The sequence below is a fragment of the Hemicordylus capensis genome, chromosome 2 (assembly GCF_027244095.1).
Source record: "Hemicordylus capensis ecotype Gifberg chromosome 2, rHemCap1.1.pri, whole genome shotgun sequence".
NCBI classification, from domain to species: Eukaryota; Metazoa; Chordata; class Lepidosauria; order Squamata; family Cordylidae; genus Hemicordylus; species Hemicordylus capensis.
The window spans coordinates 391,209,592-391,235,901 of NC_069658.1; the positions used below are offsets into that span (position 1 = coordinate 391,209,592).

At 44.3% G+C, this 26,310-nt stretch overlaps 1 protein-coding gene across 5 annotated transcripts in view; it reads left to right on the forward strand.

Annotated features, from left to right (window-relative positions):
- Positions 1 to 25,950, forward strand: part of ST6GALNAC2 (ST6 N-acetylgalactosaminide alpha-2,6-sialyltransferase 2) — a 64,846-nt gene extending 38,896 nt beyond the window's left edge. For 2 of the 5 annotated variants that reach the window (XM_053299721.1, XM_053299723.1), the window contains 6 exons: positions 11,987 to 12,152; positions 12,368 to 12,506; positions 13,247 to 13,350; positions 15,638 to 15,721; positions 16,905 to 17,004; positions 17,461 to 25,082. In XM_053299721.1, coding sequence (XP_053155696.1) covers positions 11,987 to 12,152; positions 12,368 to 12,506; positions 13,247 to 13,350; positions 15,638 to 15,721; positions 16,905 to 17,004; positions 17,461 to 17,628 — 761 coding nt within the window. In that variant the 3' untranslated portion in view covers positions 17,629 to 25,082. Of the gene's footprint in view, positions 1 to 11,986; positions 12,153 to 12,367; positions 12,507 to 13,246; positions 13,351 to 15,637; positions 15,722 to 16,904; positions 17,005 to 17,460 lie in introns of all 5 variants that reach the window. The other 3 variants (XR_008316954.1, XR_008316955.1, XM_053299720.1) reach the window with 3 other exon arrangements.
- The last annotated feature ends 360 nt before the right edge of the window (positions 25,951 to 26,310 follow it).

Sequence of the window (26,310 nt, forward strand, 5' to 3'; positions counted from 1 at the left end):
GCTTCTTGTCTGGCTTGTTATCCTATCTATCTATCTATCTATCTATCTATCTATCTATCTATCTATCTATCTATCTATCTATCATCTATCTATCTATCTATCTATCTCACTATGCTTTTTGTTACCACTATTCAACCCCCATTTAAGATTTCTTTACTTCATGAGCTGAGCTTCAGTGAGGGAGGGCCCATTTTAAAATCTTGTCTCTGGGCCCACTCCAACCTTGCTATGCCCCTGAGTGTTGTCATGGGCAACTGTGCTCCCATTGGCTGGGGGGAGGAATGAGGGGGCAGCCAAAGGAGTCATTTTCAAAATGTGTTTAAGGGGACTGATTGAAGACAGAGAGACAGAGAGTGTTTTGTTTTTGTAAGCTGGTGTGTTGACTTCTTTCTGGTGCCCACTGCCCAGCTTGGCAGGCTCTCTCTGCTTCCCTTTTTTGGGTTTTTTTGTGGGGTGGATGGGTGGAGTGGGTCCACTGGTGCGCATCTGCCCTCCTGCCAGTCTCTGATGTCTGCTCAGCCCAAGAGTGCCTCTGAGAACAATACCTGGTAGACTCCAGCAGAAAATGCCAGAAGCCTGAAGACACCGGAAGATAAGAGCCCCAGCGTCTTGGTCAGGTTATAGAACTTAGAGTTCTTTTAATAGGGTCTAGTTTGGGAAAGGGAAGGATTAGGTACTAGTAGGACTATAGGCCAGAAAGGATGGGTTTGGGTTAGAGAAGCCACAGTTATCCCCAGCAAGTTCCCTTCCCTTAGACTTACCCCATTGTTGCTTGCTCCCCTCCAAAAAGAGAGAATTCAATTTTTCTAGCTTCTTTGTGTGCACTACAGTGCTATAGATAGCGCTGTGTGTGGCACACACAGCATAAACAGATCACCCTGCCTTAACACACCCCTTTTAAAAATACCCACCTTAAAGGTGCTTCTTCTCCCACCCCCAATCAGGGCTTCATTTAAAAAAAAAAGATGTCTGGGAGGGTGCAAGGCAGAGCCAGGAGCAGAGTGTCAGGCAGAGCGATGGGTGATGCTGCTGGTCATGGTAGGTGACAGTGGAGGGGCCTAGTTCCCAAGTCGTCCTCACCAATGTGGTTGTGTGCAGGCTCTCCTTTCCAGAGGAGCCTGGTCCTGCAGCACAGCCACCTGTGGCAGCTGAGACAGAAGTATGGGGGAGGTCTGCCCCTGACAGGGAAGAAGCTCTTCCCGTGGCAGCAGAGGAGGTGGGGTCGTTGGCTGCTAGCCCAGCCAGATCACTCTCTCCATCCTCCCCAATCATAAGAACGTAAGAACAGCCCTGCTGGATTAGGCACGAAGCCCATCTAGTCCAGCATCCTGTTTCACACAGTGGCCCACCAGATGCCTCTGGGGAGCCTACAGGCAAGAGGTATGTGCATGCCTTTTCTCCTGCTGTTGCTCCCTTGCAACTGGTAGTGAGAGGCATCGTGCCTCTGAGGCTGGATATGGCCCACAGCCAGCAGACTAGTAACCATTGATAGAGCTGTCCTCCATGAATCTGTCTAAGCCCCTTTTAAGGCCATCCAAGCTGATGGCCATCCCCACATCCCATGGCAAAGAATTCCATAGGTTAATTATGCCCTGTGTGAAAAAGTACTTCCTCTTGTTGGTCCTAAATTTCCCCACCTTCAGTTTCATGGGGTGACCCCTGGTTCTAGTGTTGTGAGAGAGGGAGAGAAATTTATCTCTATTTATCTTGTCCACTCCATGCATAATTTTATACACTTCAGTCATTTCTTCCCTTAGTGGCCTCTTTTCCAAGGTAAAGAGCCCCAGATGCTGTAGCCTAGTCTCATAAGGAAGGTGCTCCAGGCCCCTGATCACCTTGGTTGCCCTCTTCTGCACCTTTTCTAGTTCTACAATGTCCTTCTTAAGATTCAGTGACCAAAGCTGTATGCAGTCCCTGTTGGTCAGTCCAGTTCTGGCCGAACAGGGTTTGGTCTGGTTCAGCCATTGAACCAGGTTGAATTAGCTCAGGGAATATACTTGTCAAGGGGAATCCAGCAAGGAATGTCTCATAACAAATGCTACAGGTGGACGTGCTATGCTGAATAATGTGGGCAGTTCTAAACATAATTTCTTTGTTTCCAATATACCTTACAAACAGAATTTCATGATAATGTTATGAAATACAAATTGTATATTATTTATTTCCAATGTACATCATGCTGCCAAAGTGCAGTTGTGGCTGTAGCTCAGCAGTACAGTTCTGAAACACTAAGGGCATTATTTTAGATGCTAGCCTGTATTACTGTTTGTAGTAACTGCACACATCACGTATACCTGTACCCAAGTGTTTCCTTACTTTAGCCTTACATGCTCTTGCAGTTTGATTCTGCCCACCAGCTACTTGCTCCACAATTGTGTGCCTACTCCTCATAGGGAATGGCACATCTCGCTTATTCAGAGGTGAAGTGGAAAGCTAAAGGATGTGAGTTATTTTGGTTTTATCTAAAAGGAACCCCCTTTTCTCACTGTCCCTTACTTCCATGTGCTGCAAATAACCAGTTCAGAGTGGCAACTTTCAATGGGAAAATGGTGCTGAAGGAAAATATTAACTTCTTCCTCATATGCCATGGGTCCAATCTGACCCTCCTCCCTGCCCCCTTCACAGCTGCTTATTGTAGAAAAAGATACTTATGGTTTTAATGACAGGTTTAACCACAGGCGTATCTGGGGGGAGGCAGGCAGGGCATGTGCCCTGGGTGCCACCTGAGGGGGGTGCAAAATGCCCCTGCCCCCTGCCACACCCCCACCTACCCCCACAAAATTCAAGATAAGATGGGGCAGGCGGTGACAGGCGCCCTGCAGCACGGCCTCGGCGAGCACTCAGATCCAGGGCGGGGCACCACGCTGCTTGTTGTGCTGCCATTGGCCTCCCTGGCACTCCCCCCCCCCCCCCGCGAGTCGCACTTGTGCGAGACTGGTTTCGTGTCACGTGCACTGCACACGCTCTCGAGGGAGCCTGCAGGTGGTGAGAGCGTGTGTTCCTCTCTCTGTCTCGAGGCTGTAGCAATGTGTGGTGGGGAGGAAGATCGAGGACAGAATCAAGGCGAGCTCTTTATTTTGCAAACTACTTGACCTTCTCATCATCTCTCAGTAAAGTTGCAGCATCAAGGTGTGTGTCTGTGTGTTATTATTATTATTATTTAAAATGTTTTATTCAAGTTTACGGGGGGGGGCGGTTGAGGAAAAGCAGTTGGGCGGTGGCATGGCAGAGAGCCTGCCCTTTCCCCACTAGTAATCTAGCTGCCCTGTGTGTGTGTTTTTTTTTTTTTAAAAACACCCATGTCTTTTTCTTTGATCCAGGCCAGGAGGGGGGGAGGGTTGAGGAACAGTTGGGGTGTGCTTCCTTGTAGCTTGCTTGGTGTCTCTGGGTGGCGGGGGTGACTGGTGGTGGCAGAAAGACTGCCCTCCCCACCTCCCCAGCCTGAACTGTGTTTTGTTTTGTTTAAAAAATTTTCTTTAAATTTACTGGGGTGTGTGTGAGGAAAATGGGGGCGTCCTACTGGAGCTGGCTAAGTTGGGTGCAGGGGCTGTCTCGGGAGTGGGGTGGGATGGCACGGGAGTGACCTCCAGGCTCCACACACCCCGACAGTTGAAGCGGCGGTGGTGGGATGAGAGAGAGCCTGCCCTTTCCCTCGCTCCCGAGTCCCAACAACCCATCCCCGACAAACAGCTGGGAGGCAGGTGGCTGCGGCAGAGAGAGAGAGAGAGACTAGAGCCCTGCTGCGCACGCACGGGTAAGCCGGTGCAGCAGCAGGAAGGAGAGAGAGGTTCTTCTCTCTGCTCAGAGAGCTGAAGCACGATGAGAGAGGGGGCGGGGGGCGGGCAGCGAGGAGGAAGCTGATTCCGTTCCAAAGCTCCCCTCATGCCCTGGCGCAGCAGAAATAGGAGATAGGTTCTCCTCGGCTCAGAGAGCCGAAGCCCGGTGAGGGAGGAGGCAGGGCAGGGGTGCGGCGAGGAGGAAACTCGTGCCCTGGTGCCCAAGAGGTGAGGGAGCCCCCCAGCCACTCCCTCCGCCACCCCCCCCAGAGAAAGACACAACAACGTTACAGTAACACGCAACCTTGTTGAGAGCCCCCCCACCAACCAACCATTTCCACACACCCTCCCCACCTCCTGCCAGCTTCTCCCCAGGAACCACCACAAAGTGCTATGAACTCAGATTAACAATGAAATAAGAGTTTTATGAACTCTCCCCAGCACACAGACCTGGATTCAAAGTGTCAAAACAAGAGACAGGAAAATTAGATCTTTCCGAAGGCAGAGGTTGCCAGTGAGGGTGGGAAGGAGGAGTAGCTTAGTAATTAATAATTAGCTGCAAATGACAGTTAACTGCAGTTCCCAGTCAATGTCTCCGCCACACCCAAGTATGTTATTTACTGTATATCATATTGAAGATGTATGAAGCAAAAATGCACCGGTGCTGTGCACTCACTCTCTTTCCCAAGCCACCTCCTCCGTTTCTCTTTCTCTTTCTCTTTCTCTCTCTCTCTCTCTTCCATCCCAAGCCAGATGCTCACCCCACCCCCCACCAACCCTTGGCCACGGGAGGAGAAATTTAAAAGGAAAAGCACAGAGGTTTGGTGGGACGGAGTGGCTCCTCTCAAAGCCTGCACACTCACTCTCTCTCTCTCCCTCCCCCCCTCCCCACAGGAAGCCTCCTACCCCATCCTTTTCCTCTTTCTTTTCCCCTCTCCCTTCTGATCAAAGTGTAATCTTAACCCAAATTATGGGAAAAGCTTCTCTAATTTTTTTCCTTACAAGTGCTCCAAGTTAAGTGTGATGATTTGGCAATGATGGAAAGGGAGAACAAGGCATTTTATAATGTATTTTGTACAGATTGTCTTGCATTTATTTTATTATAATGAATTTTAATTCAATTTATTTCATATTAATTTAAATTCTTCTTTGCCTGCCAGAATGTCAAAAGTTAAATTTTGATTACATTCATTTTTAATTAATTTCACTTTAACATGATTCAATTTGATTGATTGATTTATATTAAGTGTTACTCTAATAATCAGTACCCTAAGAATTGACCTTGGCCCCCATGAACCAAGTCACAGTCGGTTTCAGCCCACCAGGTCATTTGAGTTGTGCAGGCCTGCTGTAAACTATAAAAGTAAAGACTTAAAATACAGCCAAGAACATACTTTACCTAGAAATGGGGGTGGTGGTGGTGAGGATTGCAAGAGGATGTGTTCTTGCACTCTGAAATTGGAGCATGTAAGTTGCTGACATGCTTTGCACTGTCAAGGGCCATTTGAAATGTGAAGGTTTTTAACATTAGACCTGAACAAAAGCGGGTTGCAACATCAAAATAATATGCACATCTAGAGAGATGCTATTGTTTTGTGTTTCCTCTTCAGCCACTGGCTGTGATCTTAATTGTGCTGGTGGATCTTCATTAGAGCCAGCATGGTGTAGTGGTTAGAGTACTGGACTAGGACTAGGATACTTAAGTATGTAGTATACCACTCTGGGCTCCTTGGAGGAAGTGAAGGATATAAATGTAATAGTAATAATAATAATAATAATAATAAGAAGAAGAAGAAGAAGAAGAAGAAGAAGAAAGACAAGAAGCTGAAAAATGAAAACACCAAACAGTATCTGATCCAAAAATACCACCTAGATTCAAGGAAAATTAGAGTAGTCTTGGAAATAATAAAGCAGAAAATAACAGCAGTGTCAAAGAAGATTAGCAGATACGAAGCCAGAATTACACAACACAGGCAGAATCTCCAATTCCAGTCGAATCAGAGACGTTTCTACCAAAGCATAGAAGGAGAAACTGCAAGAAACTTAGAAACACCAAATAAAGAGGAAACAGTACAATTCTGGCAGAAATTATGGGACAGTCCAATAGATTATGATAAAAAAGCAGGCTGGGTGAAAGAGGTAGAAAAATGTAACCAACAAATGCAAGATCTAATAATAACACCAGAATTAATAAGTGAAAGAGCAAAGAAAATTAAAAATTGGACTGCACCAGGCGACGATCAACAGCATGGCTTTTGGCTTAAACACCTAACAAGCCTTCATAAACAACTATCAAAACAGTTCAATCACATTTTGCAAGGAGGTGATATTGGACAATGGCTAACAACTGGGAAAACTCATCTCATAATGAAAGACCCAGCAAAAGGTGCAGTTCCAAGTAATTATAGACTGATAACCTGCCTGCCTGCCAACCATGTTCAAATTATTAACTGGAATAATAGCAGATGAAGTAATGCAACACTTATTAACTAACAAACAGCTTCCAGTTGAACAGAAAGGAAATTGCCCGAACACCAGAGGCACAAAAGACCAGCTGCTGATTGACAAAAAAATGGTTTTAGAAAATTGCAAGAGAAGAAAAACAAATCTAAGTGTTGCATGGATTGACTACAAGAAAGCCTTCGACTCATTGTCTCACACATGGATACTAAAATGTTTAGAAACAACTGGTGTCAGCAAAAACATTCAGATATTTATTTTAAAAAGCAATGAGCATGTGGAGTACACAGCTAACAATCAATGGCGAGACACTTGGACAGGTTAGCATTAGAAGAGGTATTTTCCAAGGGGACTCAATATCCTCTCTGTTGTTTGTAATCGCCATGACTCCACTTTCACAAATACTAAACAAAACAGGCCTCGGATACCAAACATCTAAAACATCAAGTAAAATCAACCATCTGCTGTACATGGACAATCTGAAGTTGTATGGAAAGTCCCAGTCAGAAATTGAATCACTGCTAAATACTGTCCAAATATTCAGTAGCGATATAGCAATGGAGTTTGGACTAGACAAGTGTGCTGCATTAATAATGAACAGAGGAAAAATAACAAAAACAGAAGGAATAGAACTGCCCAATGGAAGCAACATCAAGAACCTGGAAAAGAAAGAACATTACAAATACCTGGGGATTCTCCAGGCTGATAACATTGCACACACTGAAGTTAAAAGAAAAATTGGAAGTGAATACATCAGGAGAGTTAGAAAAATCCTCAAGTCCAAACTCAATGGTGGGAACACCATACAAGCCATAAACACCTGGGCTATACCTGTTATCAGATACACCTCATGAATAATAGACTGGACCCAGGCAGAGCTAGAGACGCTAGATCGTAAGACCAAGAAAACAATGACCATCCATCATGCTCTGCACCCCCACAGTGATGTAGATAGGCTATACCTCCCTCGCAGCTCAGGTGGAAGAGGAATGCTGCAAGTCAGTCAAACAGTAGAGGAGGAGAAAAGAGGCCTTGAAGAATATATCAAGGACAGTGAAGAAGATGCACTTCAAATGGTCAATAATGCGAAACTATTCAACACCAATGAAACAAAGCAGGCCTACAAGAAAGAACAAGTCAAGAACCGAGCAGAAAAATGGAAAAATAAGCCACTGCATGGTCAATATTTGCACAATGTAAGTGGAAAATCAGACATCACCAAGACCTGGCAATGGCTTAAGAATGGCAACTTGAAGAAAGAAACTGAGGGTTTAATACTGGCTGCACAAGAACAGGCACTAAGAACAAATGTAATAAGAGCAAAAGTTGAAAAATCAACCACAAACAGCAAGTGCCGCCTTTGTAAAGAAGCAGATGAAACAGTGGACCACCTAATCAGCTGCTGTAAAAAGATCGCACAGACTGACTACAAACAGAGGCATGACAAGGTAGCAGGGATGATACACTGGAACATCTGCAAAAAATACAAGCTACTTGTAGCCAAAAATTGGTGGGACCATAAAATTGAAAAAGTAGAAAACGAAGATGCAAAAATATTATGGGACTTCCGTCTACAAACAGACAAACATCTGCCACACAATACACCAGATATAACTGTAGTCGAGAAGAAAGGAAAACAAGTCAAAATAATCGACATAGCAATACCAGGGGAAACAGAATAGAAGAAAAAGAAATAGAAAAAATACAAGGATCTACAAATTGAAATTGAAAGGCTGTGGCAGAAGAAGACCCAAATAATCCCAGTGGTAATTGGCACCCTAGGTGCAATTCCAAAACAACGAAGAGCACCTCAACACCATAGAGGCCACAGAAATCACCATCAGCCAGTTACAAAAAGCAGCTTTACTGGGAACAGCCTATATTCTGCGATGATATCTATAATAACAGCAACAACATTGACAATAAAATTCAGCCATCCCAGGTCCTTGGGAAGGACTCGATGTCTGGATAAAACAAACCAGTCAATAACACCTGTCTGACTGTGTAAACAAGAAATAATAATAATAGCCCATGGAGAGACTTCACAAATGTGGGGGGAGTGGGGCTCGGCAGACTAGGTCTTTTTGCATGCAATGAGAATGTCAGCCTTACAATGTCAGCCAACATTAATAATAATGTTGGGGGAAAGTTGAGAACAGTCAATTAGTTATCTGAAGGATGGGTGTCAGATGTTTGGACGGTGGGGGGGTGGGGGGCGGCGCAATTTCCATGCTTGCCCGAGGCACTATTTTCCCTAGACAGAGGCATATCTAGAGAAAATAGCGCCTAGGGCAAGCACTGAAATTGCGCCGCCCCCCCCCGTCCAAACATCTGACACCCATCTTTCAGATAACTTAACCATAATATCAGCTGAAAAATACAAGTCAAGCTCATTAATCTTTTAATATTTCAAAAACTATTTAGCAGTGGACGTAGCCAGACCAAAAAATGCTGGAAAACTACAAATTTCAGTATGCTGGGGCTCATGAAATACACAAATACTATGTGGAGATGTACTTGGAAAACTAAACAGAGGTGCCTGTCTAATTCTCTACTATGCATTGTAGCATCACTATTACATAAGTTTTAAAAATAAATGGAGAATTTGGCTTTTCCCAGATACTCTGAAAATAATTAAAGGATATGCAGAGTAAACTGTGTCACTGCTTGGAATATATTCTAGTCTTTCAGAAAGACAGTTAAAATGAGAGAAAGAGAGCAAGAAACTCAGTGGGCCTTAATACTAAGTGTTTCACACTGATTCAAAGACAAACTCGCCATTAATAGCCATATTATTAAGACATCACATTTAACTCACTTATCACAAGAAGCAAAGTAAGAGCAAATGAATACAATCCTAGCTCATAAGCGTCAGCTCAGTATTCACAAGCCCTGATTCTCTGTAAATAGTGCCAATCTGAATATGTGTACAGTGACATATATATATATATATATATATATATATATATATATATATATATATATATATATATATATATATATTACCTGTAGCCCCTTTGGGGGGCTTCCTAAAGGCCGTGGGGGGGGGAGGGATCTGCAAAGTTTCCCCCTCCCCCCGCTGGCCTCTAGGACCTCACAGGGACCATTTGAGCATGTGTGGTGGCCATTTTTAAAATATTTTTTTTAAATGGCAGCTGAAAACAAAATGGTCGCCATGCATGCTCAAATGGCCTCTGCGGGGCCTGGCATGCCCTAGGGCCTCACAGAGGCCATTTGAGCATGCGTGATGGCCATTTTGTTTTCAGTGGACATTAAAAAAAATTAATTTTAAAAATGACGCCCCCCCCTTCAAGTGGCGCCCGAGGCATGCCCTGCCTGCCGCACCGTAGATATGCCCCTGTCCCTAGATATGCCCCTGGGTTTAACATAATGTGTAGGTTAGCCTGTGCATACATTCATTGGAGTATTCACTACTAAATATTAGAGTGGTGCCTACCCTGAAGCAACAAAGGCAAAGAGAATTGAGTGGTGGTGGGGGAGAATGAAATGAAGGATTTATTTGCAGCTAAAATAAAAGGAATTTTAATTTAATTTAATTTTTTAGCAATGCTTACTGTTGCAAATGTCATCATTTTTGTAATGGAGCTCACAGTATGTGGTTTCTCTTTAACAAATTAGAAGGAGGTTTCCCTTTCTGAAGGCAGAGGAAAAATGTGAAAATGCTGGCATTAACATCTTGTGACATTTGTCTGAATAAAAGGTCCTAGTGTCTTTGTGACAATTATTTTGGACGAAAGGGCTTTGGCACAAACCCACTCCATTGTTGCTGCTGGCCACTGGCAGCTGGGAACAACCTCACTTCTCACCTCCTGCCCACGCTTGCTTGCTTGCTTGCTTGCTTGATGAGTGCACTATCAGCCTGGCCAGTATCTCTTACCTGCTGTTGTAAGTGATTGAAGGTCATGCTTGGAGAAATGAAACAGCATGGGGAAAACTGGCTTCGGAGAGATCTTGACGAAGAGACACTTTCTCTTCATCAAGATCTCTCCAAAGCTTTTGCCTTGAGCTTAATTGAGCATAGAAGGCATGTGCAGTGGGGAAAGAGCTTTCACAGGGTTACTGTCTTCGTTGGGATTGTCTTGTGTCCTCCGCTCAACAACACAGGAAAGTCTGGGGATCTCCAACTGGAAGAAGGTGGGAAGAAGTCAAAAAAAGGAAGATAAACAACAAAAGAGACTTCATTTATCTGCAGAAATTATTGCCAACACAAGAATAGTTTTTAAAAACTAATAGACTTCAGGGCCAATTTTTTTACATTTTAGAACTGGGTTTGAAATGATTCCTTGATGTATTGAGGTTTTTGATTGATTTTGTTAGAGCTTGTTATTCAGATTTTAAATAGAATGGTTACCTTCCCCCCACCAAATGAAAGGTTATTCAATTCTAGTGCTGCAAAAATCAGTAAGTTGTTCCTTTACCTTATTTTATGGAAAGAATGGCCCACAGCATAGCATTAGGCAGGCAGCAGCATTATCGTCTGTGCTGTTGCATTGGCCAGAAGCAGTGTCAATGCAGTTGCACAAGTTAGCTTTTGTGCAGCTGTTAAAAAATGGGTCAAATGCAGTTGTGCAACGGTACAGCTGTTGGAAATAATGCCATACAATCATGCAGCAGCTACATTTTCACCTGTATGCGGGTCAATATATCAGCTTCATAGAACATCATAGGTGAAATTTCCCTTCCATAGACTCTTAAGCAAGGCTTTTGGACACCCCTCTCAAACCTTTGTCACATGTTCATATCTACACATGGCTGCCTTTTTCTGTTATGCTTTGTCTCATTGTAATCTCACGCTCGCTCAACTCAAACTTGAGTATGTAGTACACCGCTCTGGGCTCCTTGGAGGAAGAGAGGGATATAAATATAAAAAATAATAAAATAATAATAATATACTTGCTCATTTTCTGTTCTTTGCATATATCCATGCATGCACCAGCACCCTCTTTCTCATGTCCACTCTTTTCTTATCCATCTTTCATCATCTTGCACCCTTTTCTCATCATCTTCACTCCCATCTGAAGGTATAATAAAAACCAGATGTTCATACCGTGACTGAGATTCCAAGAACTGCACAACTAGTGGCTCTGGGCCTGTGTTTCTTGAACTGCATCCCTTGGTGCTACATGGCAAACTACTGTTGAGACTGAGGGGACTTCCAAATGCAAGTGGTGTATGGCATGGGAGTCTGACATGAAAAAGAAGTCAAGCATTCCACTAGTGTGCCTTCTCAAAGTAGCTCAACCTCTTTAGATCCCACCCCAAGACTCTTTTTACATTGGACAGAGAGAATCTGCTCTAAAGGCAATTCTATTCCAAATATGTTATGTTGAAAACAGAGGAAGAAGTTACTGTTTGAATTTTCAAAAACGCTTCCATCAACCAAATCTCTTTTCCCCCCCAGTCAGAAAATCTGGAATTTCCAAATCAGTTTTATGAAAAGTGTTTCCTACATAAAAGGGGCAGGGGGGAGAAGGGGTGTGTGAAAGAAAGAGCTGATGTTTCAAATTTGTCACAGTTTGCAAGGTTTGGAATTTTTGTTTCACTGCTGTCTGCTTCGACAATACAGCATTATCCCATCAACAGTAACCTGAAGATTGCCTTAAGTTGCCTCTCCCCAGTTTCTTAGTGCTTATGTCATTATGCCAAGATGATTTCTTCTACTGATTCTATAGCCCCTGTGCTTGGTACCTTCCTTATCCTGATGTCTTTCAACTTGCTTTGCTCTACAGTTATTGCCTCTACTGTGAAGCTGCTCAATAACTCTGCCAACAGAAGGCTCTTCAGCATGGCCAGGCCCCCTGATGGCTGTATCCACTGTGCCGTGGTTGGGAATGGGGGAATTTTGAATGGATCCCGCCAAGGCAAGGAGATAGATGCTCATGACTTTGTCTTCAGGTACAATGAAGTGGGCAGCCCACATCTTTGGGAGGGTATCCATATCCAAACCCAAATGGGGATCAATATGGAAATCAAAACAAAAAACAAAAACTCTTGGAATTCCTCTTCTAGAACTGTCCAAACAAAAGCTCTCTATGTCTTTGGTCATTCTTGGCCATTTAATTAGGGAGTTTCTTGTAGTTAACAGCTAGAATTTCTGTCCCTTTCCATAGGCTCAATGGGGCAGTGACCAAAGGCTTTGAGGAAGATGTGGGAACTAAGACCTCCTTCTATGGATTCACAGTAAACACCATGAAGAACTCCCTTCTTGCTTATGCAGAATATGGCTTTACTCAGATACCACAGGCCAAGGTAAGGCTGTACAACCTTGCCTAAGTGTTTGCTGTTTAAATGTGTGGTTGGGCTATAAGATGCAGTTGAGCTTTAACAGACCCTGCTGCAACATGAATTGCTTCAGATTATGTTGGCCTTACAGGTTATACAATATACAATATGCATGTATGGATGGATTATTGCCATACAAAGCTTTTGAATCTATGAAAAGCTCAAGGCGCAGCAGATGCCTTGCAGCTATAATGAATGTCCTGAGTTCAGTTCCCAGCTTCTTCAGTGAACAGATCCCAGATAGTAGGCCAGGGAGAGCTTCTGCCTTAGACTTTGAAGAAAAGAAAGAAAAGGGGGGGGGGCATGCGGCCACTTGCAGCAGCCTCCATTACTAAAGGAATCATAGTTATACGAATATGAATACAACAAATATTTATAGAGCGCTTTTTCAACAAAAGTTCCCAAAGCAGTTTACATAGGTAAAAATCAATACATATAATGGCTCCCTGCCCCCAAAGGCTCACAATCTAAAAGAGAAACATAAGATAAACACCAGCAAAGGCCACTGTAGGGATGCTGTGCTGAGGATGGATAGGGCCAATTGATCTCTCCATTAAATAAAGATAATTGCCACTTTTTAAATGTGCCTCTTTTGTTCAGTTAGCAAGGCTGTTTAATTATGATTTCAGAAGGCATAAATGGAGTATGTAACAGTTCATCAATCTGATGTTTTGTGTTTTGCGCTTTTCACCCTCTCTTGACTTCAGGACATACAGTACATTTTCATTCCTTCAGATATACGAGATTACATCATGCTCAAATCTGCTGTACTGGGCATCCCCGTCCCAGAGGGCTATGACAAGGGAGATGAGTAAGTATTGCCTCTTCATCTGCTTCTCCCTCCTCCCATTGTTGTTTCAACCATGATGCTCCTCGTGAGGAGAGGTCTTGAGCAGATTCAACATGAACATCAGCAGACATCCCTGGTGGGGCCTCATCTTTGTACTCTACTTTCTTTTTAGTTTTCATGTCTCCAATGCAAGGGTGGATTTTATTTCAATCAAATCTATTAAAACCATGATTTAAATCACAATTTAAATCTCTAGTCAAGGAGACTTGGTTTTTACTATTTAAATCACTAATCGGAAAGACTCCGTTTATGCAAAGTTTTCTAGTAAAAGTACATTCTTGTTTACCATGGATATTGTTGCCATGCTGTATCATGAGGCTCACACTGGTGTACCGCAGTGGCCACTGTGTGAAACAGGATGCTGGACTAGATGGGCCTTGGGCCTGATCCAGCAGGGCTGTTCTTATGCTGAAGACCAGCAAGTGGACTTTTAACACAGGGAACATAGGAAGCTGCCTTATACCATGTCAGACTACCATGTCAGTAGCTGACATGCTGACTAATGTAGCACTTGCACAATGAAAAATGTTGCGCAACTGCCAGAAGATGAAGTGGGCTTTGCAAAATTGCACAAGAGTGCTGTAGCAACAGTTTCCATTTAAACAAATAACATGCTGCAGTTGCACAGATTTGTGGTAGCGCAACAGTAGTCTGGAATACAAGTTCCTGGTGTAGCGCAACTGGCTTGTACCAGCATGCTGAGCAAGTGCAACGTCCTTCCATGAGAGCATTGTTAGGCTGTCAGCCAATACTTTGTACTATGACTGGCAGTGGCTCTCCAAGGTTTCAGACAGGAGTCCTTCCTAGAGATGTCAAGAATTGAACCTGGGACCTTTTGCATGCAAAGCAATGCTCTACCACTGAGCTATGGTAAAGTGTACTAACAACACTCAGAATCAGAAACGTCTCCTTCAAGACTTCAAGAATCCACCATTTTCCTTCTCCTTCAAGATCCACAATTTTGGTCTGATTCAGTATAAGGCAACTTCCTACGTTTCCTGTGTTAAAAGTCTGTTTGGTGGCCCTCCTAATACAGCATGGCAAAGATACTCCCCCAAATATCCATGATTGGATTATGAACCTCCCAGCGACTTTTTTTGTATGAGGAGGTATAGAAATGTAATAAATAAATATCATGATGATTAAGCCATTGAACTGGAGGTGTTCCCCCGCACAACACTATTGCCACTGCCAACCTGACTAGGAGTTTTGCTTATATTGGCTTATCCTATATTAGCACAGTCTTCCTGAAAGTTGAATGGACTAGAACTCCAGAAGCTACAGTTCTTCATTCCTAGCACTTCTCTGAAAAGAGGCATGTGTGCCTATGTACATTCTTGGGGAAATATGGTTTGTCTTATTCTCTGATATCAGAATTGCCCCATCCTGGAGAATCTCTGTCCATCTGTCACCTAAACATACATCTTCGGATTAACCTTTATAATTAAATGTAAGGTCATCTTGAATCTAACATCTGCAGCTGTGGAAGTTAGCTTTATTTTATCTTTAGACCTATTTTCTACAATTGCCTCATCCCTCTTTATGATTACTATGAATGAATGAATGAATGAATGAATGAATGAATGAATGAATGAATAAATAAATAAATAAATAAGGGTTCTTGTATGAAAAGCTCTGACTGGTGATACTGCAACTCAGATCCACTCATGTGCTTAAGCTGTCTAGCCTATGTCCAAACTAAGAGGTGTGTGTGGAACACTTCCATGGATACATGGAGCGGGGCTGGTTTTGGTGATTCTCCCTTCCCTCTGCAGCTGCCTGTGCCTCTCAAAAATATGTCCTTGAGGGTTCTGAGACTCTCAGGGACACATTTGCAGAAGAGGTGTCTGTATTTTACTGACTTAAGAGGATTGAGCAGAAAGGAAGGTTGAGACCATGAGGCTCAATAAAATGGGGGGTTTGGGGCACCATTCAAGACTGTCAATTGTTCATTTATTGAATGTAGTATTACATTCATATTGTAATTGGTTGTTGTTGTTTTATTAGGAGACCCCATTTGGATTTTCTGCCTCAAGTATCAAAATATCTTGGGCTTGCCCTGGAAATTTTGGGAGTTGTGTATGTTCTTGAGGATTAATTAGCATTTTCTCAGGGTCTGCTGTCTCATTAGGGACAAACAGTACCATTGTTCAGCTCTTATAGTTTCTTTTCCAGTCATGGGATCAGCTGAGATCTGTCTAATTACTGACACACAACCAAACTATTTTTGTTTGATCTCTTGCCACAGGCCACAGAAATATTTTGGTTCTGAGGCATCTGCAGGGAAATTCAAGTTGCTGCACCCGGAATTCATGCATTATCTAACAGAGAGGTAATGTTTTGGGCCTTTGAATACTGCAACAAAGCCTATATTTAACAGTACTTCAATGTGCCCCAGAGATCTTTATATCTATATAGACTGTATTAACTACATTTTTCACATTAACTTGGGTGAGCAACCCAAATGCTATCATTTTAATAAATTATATAAGCAGGATGGATGAGTAGGCTATTTTATATTACATTCGTACTGTGTTTTGGTTTTTTGTGTGTCTGCAAATATGTCGTTGAACTTGGGCTGGTGGAAGGAATAGAGTTATGGGATGCATGAGGCATCAAGCTATTTGTGTGGAAGTCCGAGGCAGAAAGGCTGAGGAGTTATGCAGAAATCTTGTCCATTGAGAACTGGAACCCCCATTCATAACCTGTGTTGTTCCTGAAAGCTAATTCAAATGTGCAGGCTTGGATATGACACTGCCCTCTCACAGAGCTGTGCCACTGCCAGACACACATGGGAGAAGCATGTGTTTTGAAAGCACCCCTCCACCCCAAGTTCTCTGCATGTGAAGCACAAGCCACTTTGGCATCCATTCCACATTGTTCCTCACTGCATGCAAAGTGGCTCACTAGCATGTCTGGGAGAAGAGTAGACCCAGGGCCAGCCCACTGGCTAAGCCAAATAAGTGCCTGTTCAGGGTACAAAGCAGGCAGGGGTGGTGACAGACTGGGTCACGTGGGACTCAGGCTTTGCGCCCTCCAACCCCTCCCTTCAGCGTCTGCCCCACCCATGCTTTTGTGGCAGTGCTGCAGAGGGCAGGCAGGTGGGTGGGTGATGGGGAACACCTGTCCGGCTGCCCACCCTCCTCACCATCTCTGCCTTCACCTCTACCTGCCACAGCCACCACAAAGCAACAGGTAGAAGCAGTGGCGGCAAGGAGGGCAAGCACACATTCCACATTGCCCACATGCCCTCCTGCCTGCCACCTCTGCTGCAGAGGCTGTAGCAAGGAGGGCACCCAGGCAGGCAACAGAGGCGCCAGGGCGGGCTTCACCTGGGGTGCGCCTGAGTCTTGGACTAGCCCTGAGTAGACTGGAAGTTTGAAATAGTTTGGGTTGTTGGATTCGTATACAGGGCCATTTCTTGCAACTCATACCATCAGTTGGTAAACGTGCTGTCTAGTGTTTGCCACAACCCATCAAGTTTTTTGCTATAATCTTTCTTTTTCTGTTCACAGGTTTTTAAGATCAGAAATAATAAACAGTCAGTTTGGGCATCTCTACATGCCCAGCACTGGAGCCCTTATGCTTCTCACAGCTCTACATACTTGTGATCAGGTAGGAGTCCTTTAAGGTTACCTTTTCCATCCTTCCCGGTAACTCACTAGCAAAGTGTGGAGATCTAAAACTATTGCTGGGGGTAGCTTTGCACATTATAAGAAGTGGTGAAAAGAGGATGTACAAATGAATCAGATGTACAGGGAATCTGCAAATGGAAAACATGTGCATTTCTGCTACAACAAGGTGCAAATGTTTCACATGCACTTCGCACTCCCACACTTCTCTCTGGAGGAGATGGGCAAGTTGCTTCTTCGCACTGCACCTGGAAGCATGGAAACCTGAAGTGAGAGTTAGTCTGCCATCCTCTTCATGTACTCCTCATTACGCGCAAAGTGGCTTTGAGGTAGGTGTTGTGAGGGGGCTGCAGCTCATGCTAAGAGCATGACAGGGTTGGCCTTGGTCCATGAGCACCTCTAACTCATCCTGTCACCTCTGCTTCCTCCACTTCCTTAGGTCAGTGCCTATGGATTCATCACGGAGAATTACAGGAAGTTTTCAGACCACTACTATGAGCAGGAGAAGAAGCCCTTGGTGTTCTATGCCAACCATGATATGCTGTTAGAGGCTGAGCTGTGGAAGAGCCTGCATCGGGTTGGCGTTATGAAGCTGTATCAACGATAAAGGTGGCTGATTGCATAGACAAGGAAAGGAGGGAGTGGCTCCCCTTCATTGCCCACCCGGGAAAGCTTTCCCGATCTGCAGGAGTCCTCCCTTTGCCTTGCGTAGGTCAGCAATGAAACTGATAGGCAGCAATGTTTCAAACATACAACAAGACATTCTGTCGCGGCCAGTTAACCTGTGGATTTGGTGAAGAGCTGTAATGGTATACAAATTCCACACTAGAAGAAAGACCCATCAGTATAATGAGGGACTACAACAGCAGTCTCAATACTACTGAATTGCTGACTGCCAGAAACTTGGACTAGATGACAGAGATATGGATGCAGCCATTTGTAACTGCTCTGCTTTGCGTACACTTCCAGTGGAGCATCTATCAAGCATTCCATTGTGGCTTTTATTGGAGGCAAGGTGACTGATCTTCTTGGGATATTGGCCTGACCCAGCATGGCATTTTTTAGGAACACTCCACTCTCCTCCTGTTAGGAGAAATCAAACCACACTCATATTAAATGAAGTGAAGGGGCTGGAGCGCACCATATTGGCCATGATCCCGACGGTGCTGCTCCTTACCGTAGTGGCCACTTGGCTCACATGTGGGATTGACACAGCGAAATAACTGCTGTCTGATGAAGCTGGCTCACTCAGAACAGCTTTCTGGTTCAGGGGGACAAATGCCTCTACATGGCAGGCACATGGTCTGCCATGGTCCTCTTATACGGTCCTCTTGTGGGGCAACCATTTCTGACACTATGAAATAAGTACAGGGGGGGCAGTTTGATAAGCAGTCATTGTTTGTGGCATGAATGGCAGATCTTCCACGTTCCAAAATATAATGATGTCATTGCACTGCCAAGGTTGTCTGATAACAGCACCATCTGAGACCCGAGTACACACTTATCCCACCAGCATCCATTTTATGAAAAAAATACATTTTTGTCCTGTTCCTTCTGTACAGCAGATTCCTTAATGGCACTGGGTAACCTACTTTTTAAAAGAGCCTGCTCCCAAGTTTCAAATTTATTCCTCAAACCATGATGTTGTCTGGATGAAAATTTATCCTTTGCTGGCTGTGGTGGTGGGGTGAACTATCATTGGTCAATGTCTCTCAGTATCAGCCATGGGCTAAGAAGCCAGACACCCCTCGTATCACAGAGAAGTAACCCATCGTCTGCAGCTCCTTCCCCATGCTGCCTGAGCTCCAACTCACTCTCCTGGAGGCCTTTCGAATGCACCAGAATTTGCTCCTTGCTAAACCCAGAGTTCCCCAGTGCTGTGCAGAAGCATCCCCATCACCTCTACTGATAACAAGGCTATTTTTGCATTCCTAAGGGTAGTCCCTCCACATAGTTTAGAGTAGCTGCCCAAAACCAGCTCTAACTGGCTGCTGCAGGACTGTATATATATTCTCTGCAACAACTACAAGTAAAACAAAGTGCCAAGAAAAGTTCAGTTAGGTGACCTGCACACATTATGCAAATTAGATAAGTTTTGAATGGGTTTTCTATCACAACATGGATTTTTCTCAGGGTAACCTCATGGGCTCACATTAAAGGTACTTTTAGAGGCAGTGCTAGAGATTCTTTATTGACAAGGCAATGGATTTAAATATCAAGTAAATCTCAGTCAGTAAATATTAAAATATGTCCACACCCATGGAAATCTCAGCTTATTTAAAATGCAAATATGGTTAAGTAAGGCAAAGAATTCCAAGTTTAGAAGTCTTTGGAATGTCATACTGTCACAACATAATAAAATATGTAAAAGTAAAATACACCTATGCAAAAATAAAATGCCAGTCATGCTCCTTTTTTTAGTTCCCACTGACTTGAATCCAAGTATTCAGGCCTTTTCAAAGAGCTGCAGAAATCTTTTTGTTTGTCAACCGCTTGCCACAAGAAAACTCCCCACCCCCCAGTTTATATCAGAAGGTGGAACCTACTAATCACATGCCACTCTAGTGTACCTCTCTCTCCCTAGAGGCTCAAGGGGCACTAGGTTGCTTGTTTGTTTTGGCATCAGAGTGACCTTTGCTTTTGGTTGTTGTTGCATACAGTGATTTATTATGTTTCTGATAGTCAAAGAACTACCAGTAATCTCCACCTTTGGCCGCTGAGATTTCACCACATGCTTTCAGCCCTGTCTCTGCAGGTGTACTGAAAAGAAATTTGAGAGAGAGAGAGAGAGAGAGCTGAATATATGAAATTCAGGATGCTGAATTTGGAGTCCAATATCAAATGCCTGCCCTTGTATGGATTTATTCAATACACACAGCCCTGCATATTTATTCAGAAGCAAATACATCACTAAATCAGCACAGAGCAATATTAGGTTTTGCAGCAGAGTAATTTAGGGCCAAAGTAGATGTTGTTATGGCAGTACAGCTTGTGTGTTATAATGTGAGTTGTGTCGTTTTCCTAGCAAGTAATTCCCATTACTGGGAATTTGTGGGCCATTTCAGGCACAGTGCAGGCAAGTAAGGGGGAACTCAATCTTCCACCCTGTATTTTTCAGCCCCAAACAGCTTCTCCCAGCCATTTTTCTCCCAGTGGGACTCTTATAGCAGAAGTAATGCCTATTCAGAGAGAAAACAACGACAAAGCAGGGGCTTGGAGAGAGGGGAGAGATTCAGCAGTCCCCTCTCATCTGCCCATACTGCGCTTGATATTGTTTCCCCACACTTCACTTCACTTCACTTCACAGGAAGTTGGCATAACCTGCATTCTGACACATGGGTTATGCTGCCATCATGTTTCATTTGAGCCTAATATGGGCTGATTGTGTGGCACCACCCATTATTTTTTCAAGTAGTTTCAGTGTTGTAGTCTATTGGGCTGGCATTTTTTTCCTAATTGCCTCCAAAGGTTATTAAGTCAGGGATCTGTGCACTGTCCTAGATGCTATTGCATCGTTACTCACCCCCCGCCCCCATTTTCCCACCATCTGTTTTTGGGATGCCATATTGCTGTTTTGCAGGCTCTCTTCTTCTGGTGCTGTTTTGTTTTGCAAGTGAGCTTTTTGATGCTGTGTGGTTTCACACTCATTCTCCAGCTTCTCCTTCTGTTTTAACATTGCTGCCATCCGTCAGGCTGGTAGAAGTTTTAATCTTGATACAAGATGAAGGAGACCTCAGACTCAGCAGCCATTTTGATTGGTGGCTGGCCATGTCTTCTGACCGCATGATCCTTACAAGTTTAATTACTGAGCCCATTTGTTGATGTCATCAAGGAGAAGGGTGAGGAATGACACACATTCCAAAGCCAATAGTGCTCTGTGGTTTTTTACAGAGAGAACTGCAGGCTTATCTTCAATAAAGATGTGTTACAGTTAATGTGCAGCTTTTGGTGAACATCAGAATGTTGACAATTTCAGATTAATCTGGAAAATGTCTGAGTGTGTGTGTGTGTCTGTCTGTCTGTCTGTCTATCTATCCTTTCCCCCCTAGCATATCTCAGTTCACATCTGCATGTCAATATTCTTAAGTGACAGGCATGCTTGTTGCTTCTGTGGCATCTTAAAGACTGCCAGCATGGCTTGTGTGTGTGGGCGGGGAGGCGGGGGGGCTCTGTGCCTATTAAGGAGTACCTCTTCGCACTCTCCTTGCTACCCCTGTTCTTCCCAATGAGAGTCGCAGCAGGAGTGCAAGGACTCCTTAGGAGACACAGAGCCTCCCTGCCTTCACAACCTGTGTTGGCAGGCTTTAAAGCACCACTGAAGCAGCAAGCTTGCCTGACATTTACAAAGGCAGCTTGCTGTACAGCCACGCACTGTAAAGACATACACATAACCGATCTCTATGTTGTGAAAACATGGACATAGTCTCATTTCCCAGCGTTAATTGTCGAAACCTCTTCGACACATAGGGCACTTGCAGATACAACACAAAGCCACAAAAGCTTCTCACCAAGCTTCTGAAAACAATCGGAGAATTCCCTCTACAGACAACTGACATGGTTTCTTCTGCTGCCAGCAGTTTCTTTGGCCTCTCCCTCTGCCATTCACCCAATCCATGGCTGTTTCTCAGCTGCTCTGTGCCCACCTCTCTTACTAAGCTGAGAATAAACCACAGGGGGGCCATTTCAGATGATGGTGGGAATTTCAACTGTGCTGGAAACAAACAAGCCAACTACAACCACTGAATACAAATGTCAGCTTATTTGGCAAAACTGAGCCTCCAGCAAATTTGAGAGGTACCTTCCAATGGAAAAGCACTGCAGAGATGTTCACATTCAACTGAAATTCTACTTCGTATCCTAAAGAGCCCATTTACAAGGGCCCCTGAAGACAGAGAGACTGGATTAAGATCTAATGAGGCTATTCACAGAACTGGGTAGGCCGGGAGGGCAGTGGGGGAGGCTTGTGAAACTCATCTTCCTCCCAAATAACTGATCCCATGCTGCTGGGAGCACAGACTGCACTCATAGGAACATAGGAAGCTGCCATTGAGTCAGACCATTGGTCCATCTAGCTCAGTATTGTCTACACAGACTGGCAGTGGCTTCTCCAAGGCAGGAATCTCTCAGCCCTATCTTGGAGCAGCCAGAGAGGGAACTTGGAACCTTCTGCTCTTTCCAGAGCAGCTCCATCCCCTAAGGGGACTCTCTTACAGTGCTCACACATCAAGTCTCCAATTCATATGCAACCAGGGTGGATCCTGCTTAGCTAAGGGGACAAGTCATGCTTGCTGCCACAAGACCAGCTCTCCTCTCCAGACAATCTATGCTGTGTGCCTGCAGTGTGGAGCTCAGGAGGCCAGGACAATGCTTCCCGGCCTCCGGTAATCCCACAATGCACCACACAACACATTCAATGCATTGGGAGATTCCCCACAAGAGACAGGCAGCTAGAGCATAGTCTAGTTAGTATGATCCAGTAGCCACCCGATCCAGTAGCCCGGCTAGCAGTATTGAGTTTAGAGAGGAAATAAGAGCCACTCCCAGCAATTAAAGCCCAGAGTACTCCCTATAGACGCCTCCATAACCTCAGCTATCAGCCGGGCTAGGTGGCACTGGCCCACCAGGATCATGTCCGAGCCCAGCGTTTCTCACTGGCCGCCTAACCCAGGCTGGGCATCTCTAGCCTGGTTTAAGCTGCATGTGAGAACAGCCTCAATATATTTTTGAATTTTTTTTTTTTTTGCCTTATTTGCTGAAACACTAGTTGTCTTGTGTGGGATCCTTTTTCAATAGGGCCACGGGCCACTGGACTCTCATTTCCAAGTATTCCAAGGTAAAGGAGACAAGATTATACATCAAATAGGGCAGGAGCATCATCATTCCGATAAAGGAACTGCAAACTCCAAATATATCCCTCTCAGATTATCCACTGAAAGGATACAGGTGTTTGTCCATGGAATATTCCTTAGCATTAAAAAAAAAAAAAGCATCAACAGTAGCAAATTATGCCATGACACTAGTATGGTCCTCATGACCCTTTGACTCTTGTGCCTTGGACACTTGGGGTAAAATTCCCTCCTAGGCTAATTAAACAGCGATTAACCACTCAGAAGCACAGCAAAGGGATCTCGTTGACACAAGTAACCTTGCAGACCTCACACTGGTGTTTGCAAGATAATTAAGTGTAAACAGCAACCAAGAGATCAGCATCAGGTCAGTTTTGTTCTGCCGGTAAGTGACAGTGGCTAGTGACAGACGGAGGGTTGCAGATGCACAATGGGGGAAGGTGGAGTGTAATCCGAAACATTTCCCCACTTTGTATAATTGCATAAATGTTGAATGATCTTTTTCCCTTTGTGTATTTCTTTTGTCATGTGGGCGTGAGACGAGGGGATGGAGAAAACAGCAGAAGGGGAGAAACACAGCAAACAATACAAGTGGAGTAAAGAGCAGGGCAGAACTGGTGCAAAGAAAGACAGGAGTGGGACGGAGAAAGTGCCAACTATTTTGAGCCATGTGCACTGGGGCATTAGTGGCACAGGCCACCTGGCCAGAGGTGGTGCTGGGGGTGGGCGGGCAGGCGGACACACACACTCTCTCTCTCTTTCATAGCCCCAGTCTGTGATTCTGCAATCTTAAAAGTACACACCATCAGTGCTGCCTCTTCCCCATCCTCTCTACAATTGCATAATAGAGCACGTTTTCTCCTCATAGGTGTGTGTCATAATGCCTGGAGGCCATCTCTTATCAGTGGGCGCATAGTGTCTATGAGGCTAAGAGAGACCAAGGGATGAACCAGTCACTTCCTGATTCAAATATTGCCTCTGCTAATAACACATTAGTGACTATGGGTGAGCCACCATCATTCAGTGCCTCCCTCTCGCCTGGAAGAGGAGGGAGGCACCCTATATGGGGACCAGTGTTTCTTCTAACAGGGATTCCCAGATGTTGTTGACTGCAACTCCCATAATCCCCAGCCAAAGGCCATTGCAGCTGGGGATGCTGGCAGTTGTAGTCAACAACACCTGGGAATCCCTGTTAGAAGGAACACTGATGGGGATAACAAATACTGACCTACCTTGCAGGACCATTGTAAGGATTTCTAAGCAAATATATGTGAGTTGCTTTGAATACTATGGGAGAAGAGCTGGTCTTGTGGTGGCAAGCATAAGTTGTTTCCTTTGCTAAACAGGGTGCACCCTGGTTTGCATTTGAATGGGATATGACATTGAGCACTGTAAGATATTCCCCTTAGGAGATGGGCCCGCTCTGGGAAGAGCACTTTCATGCTTACATGCAGAAGGTTCCAAGTTCCCTCCCTGGAGGCATCTCCAAGATAGGGCTGAGAGAGACTCCTGCCTGCAACCTTGGAGAAGTTGCTGCCAGTCTGTGTAGGCAATACTGAGCTAGATGGACCAGTGGTCTGACTCAGTAGAAGGCAGCTTCCTATGTTCCTAACATTTTAAAACACTAAATAAATACTAAGTTAATAGTGTTAATTTGAAAAAAATATTAATGGCTGCACACAGATGGTGGTGATAAAGAAAGAGAGAGATGCTGGTGGTTACAATGGGGAGGCCCAGGCAGAGCAGGAGAGGGGAGGCCTGCTTGGAAGGCTAATCCCGAGGCTCAGTTGGTGGTGGGTGCTGGATGCTGGCAGTAGGGCAGGAAGTGGGAGACCGATATATAAACTAATTGTAGCAAGGAAAGAGTCTTTTATACTCCATTGGCTTCTATTTCTGTTCTTTTTTTCCTTTGTTGCATAGAATCATAGAACTGTAGCACTGCAGAGAACATTGAGGATAACTCTCCAAAGACTGGTCCAATAAGAGATGTTTGGATATTACAGGACGCCAGCATGATTTAGGGCTTTTGAGTATGTCACATGCTAAGCAACACAGATTAACTGAACTCAGGCGGCAGGGCCTTGGCCCTTGGGCATATCAGTGTTTTTGAGTTCGTCTGCTGAAGAGGAATAATCGACTGCCATGAAGATAAGGATAATCAAGCAGTCTTTGTGTCAGACGTGGTATATATAAATGAGTATTGTTATCACCTTCATTGCCTCTTATCCCTGGATGTTGTTATTCAAAGCAATTATGATGAAGCATCCCTCAATTTCTTCAAGGTGAACGGGGTATCTATCATTCAAGGGGCTCTGCTCATCAACTTGCATATGAAGCAGGACTGCAACATTAAGCAGATCACTCAAATGGGCAATTGATTAAAAACAATTTGGCTGATTAACCAGCAATAAATCAATCAAATATACACACATATATACACACACAGTGAGCCCTTTCTTGCAATCAGTGAAAAACGGCTTGAGGGCGCATGGGGAGGAAGGCTTGAAAAGCTTACCTCCCTGCAGACGATCGTTGCTCTGGGTCTGGGCACGGAGATCGCGCGCCCAGATGTGCAGCTGCCTCCTCTGGCAGCATGGAGGGACGGGGGCTGGGATACATCCCGGCCCTTGGAGTTCCCTGGAGATTCTCCCAGCAACAGACAGGCAACCGGTCATGTTGCAGCGCTGGCTAAAAGCAGTCATTGCGGCACACGATTGCAAAAACAGTGTTAGGGAAGCACTCGCTCCCTTAACCTTGTTTAGGAGGCGGGCCTCTCTGGTGAGTTTGCTGCCAAGGAGCTGCCGGGATCGGGCGTGATCCTGGCGGTTCTTACGAGCAGGCAAGACCACACTTGGCTTCCCTAGCCCAATTTTGCCTGCGCGTGCAAACAGCCTCACACACTTACAAAAACTGGCTGACAATGCACCATAAAAGAAGATCCCACCCCCACACCTTTTCACACACAGAGGAAGGAGAGGATGCTTCTAAAATGGTGCCTGCTGTGACACATAATGTCACACCCTTAAAAAAACAAACACTCTAGATTCTGCAAATGTGAATAAATATCTTGTTTGAAATCCTGGCTTCAATGTGTCGGATAAATGTTGCAAAATTTATTTTTCAGAACTATTTTTTGTTCACATCACATGCAAATTTATTTAACATACTGTTTCAAATTCATACAGTTAATCAACTAAGATTGTTTAAGTGGGTGCTAGCCTTAACTCTAAGCCATTTCCCAAGGATTTGTGTAGCAATGGTACTGTGGCCATTCAGTTAACAGGACTAAAAAGTCTGCATGGATACTCTGATAGCTTCATAACCATCTTGACATGCTTTTTTTCTTTTAAAGGAATGTCTAGCTCTTATGGTTACAGAAACAGGGGTGGGGGAAATCCTGAGAAATATAGGATATATATTTGCTAAAATTTGAAATATCTGAA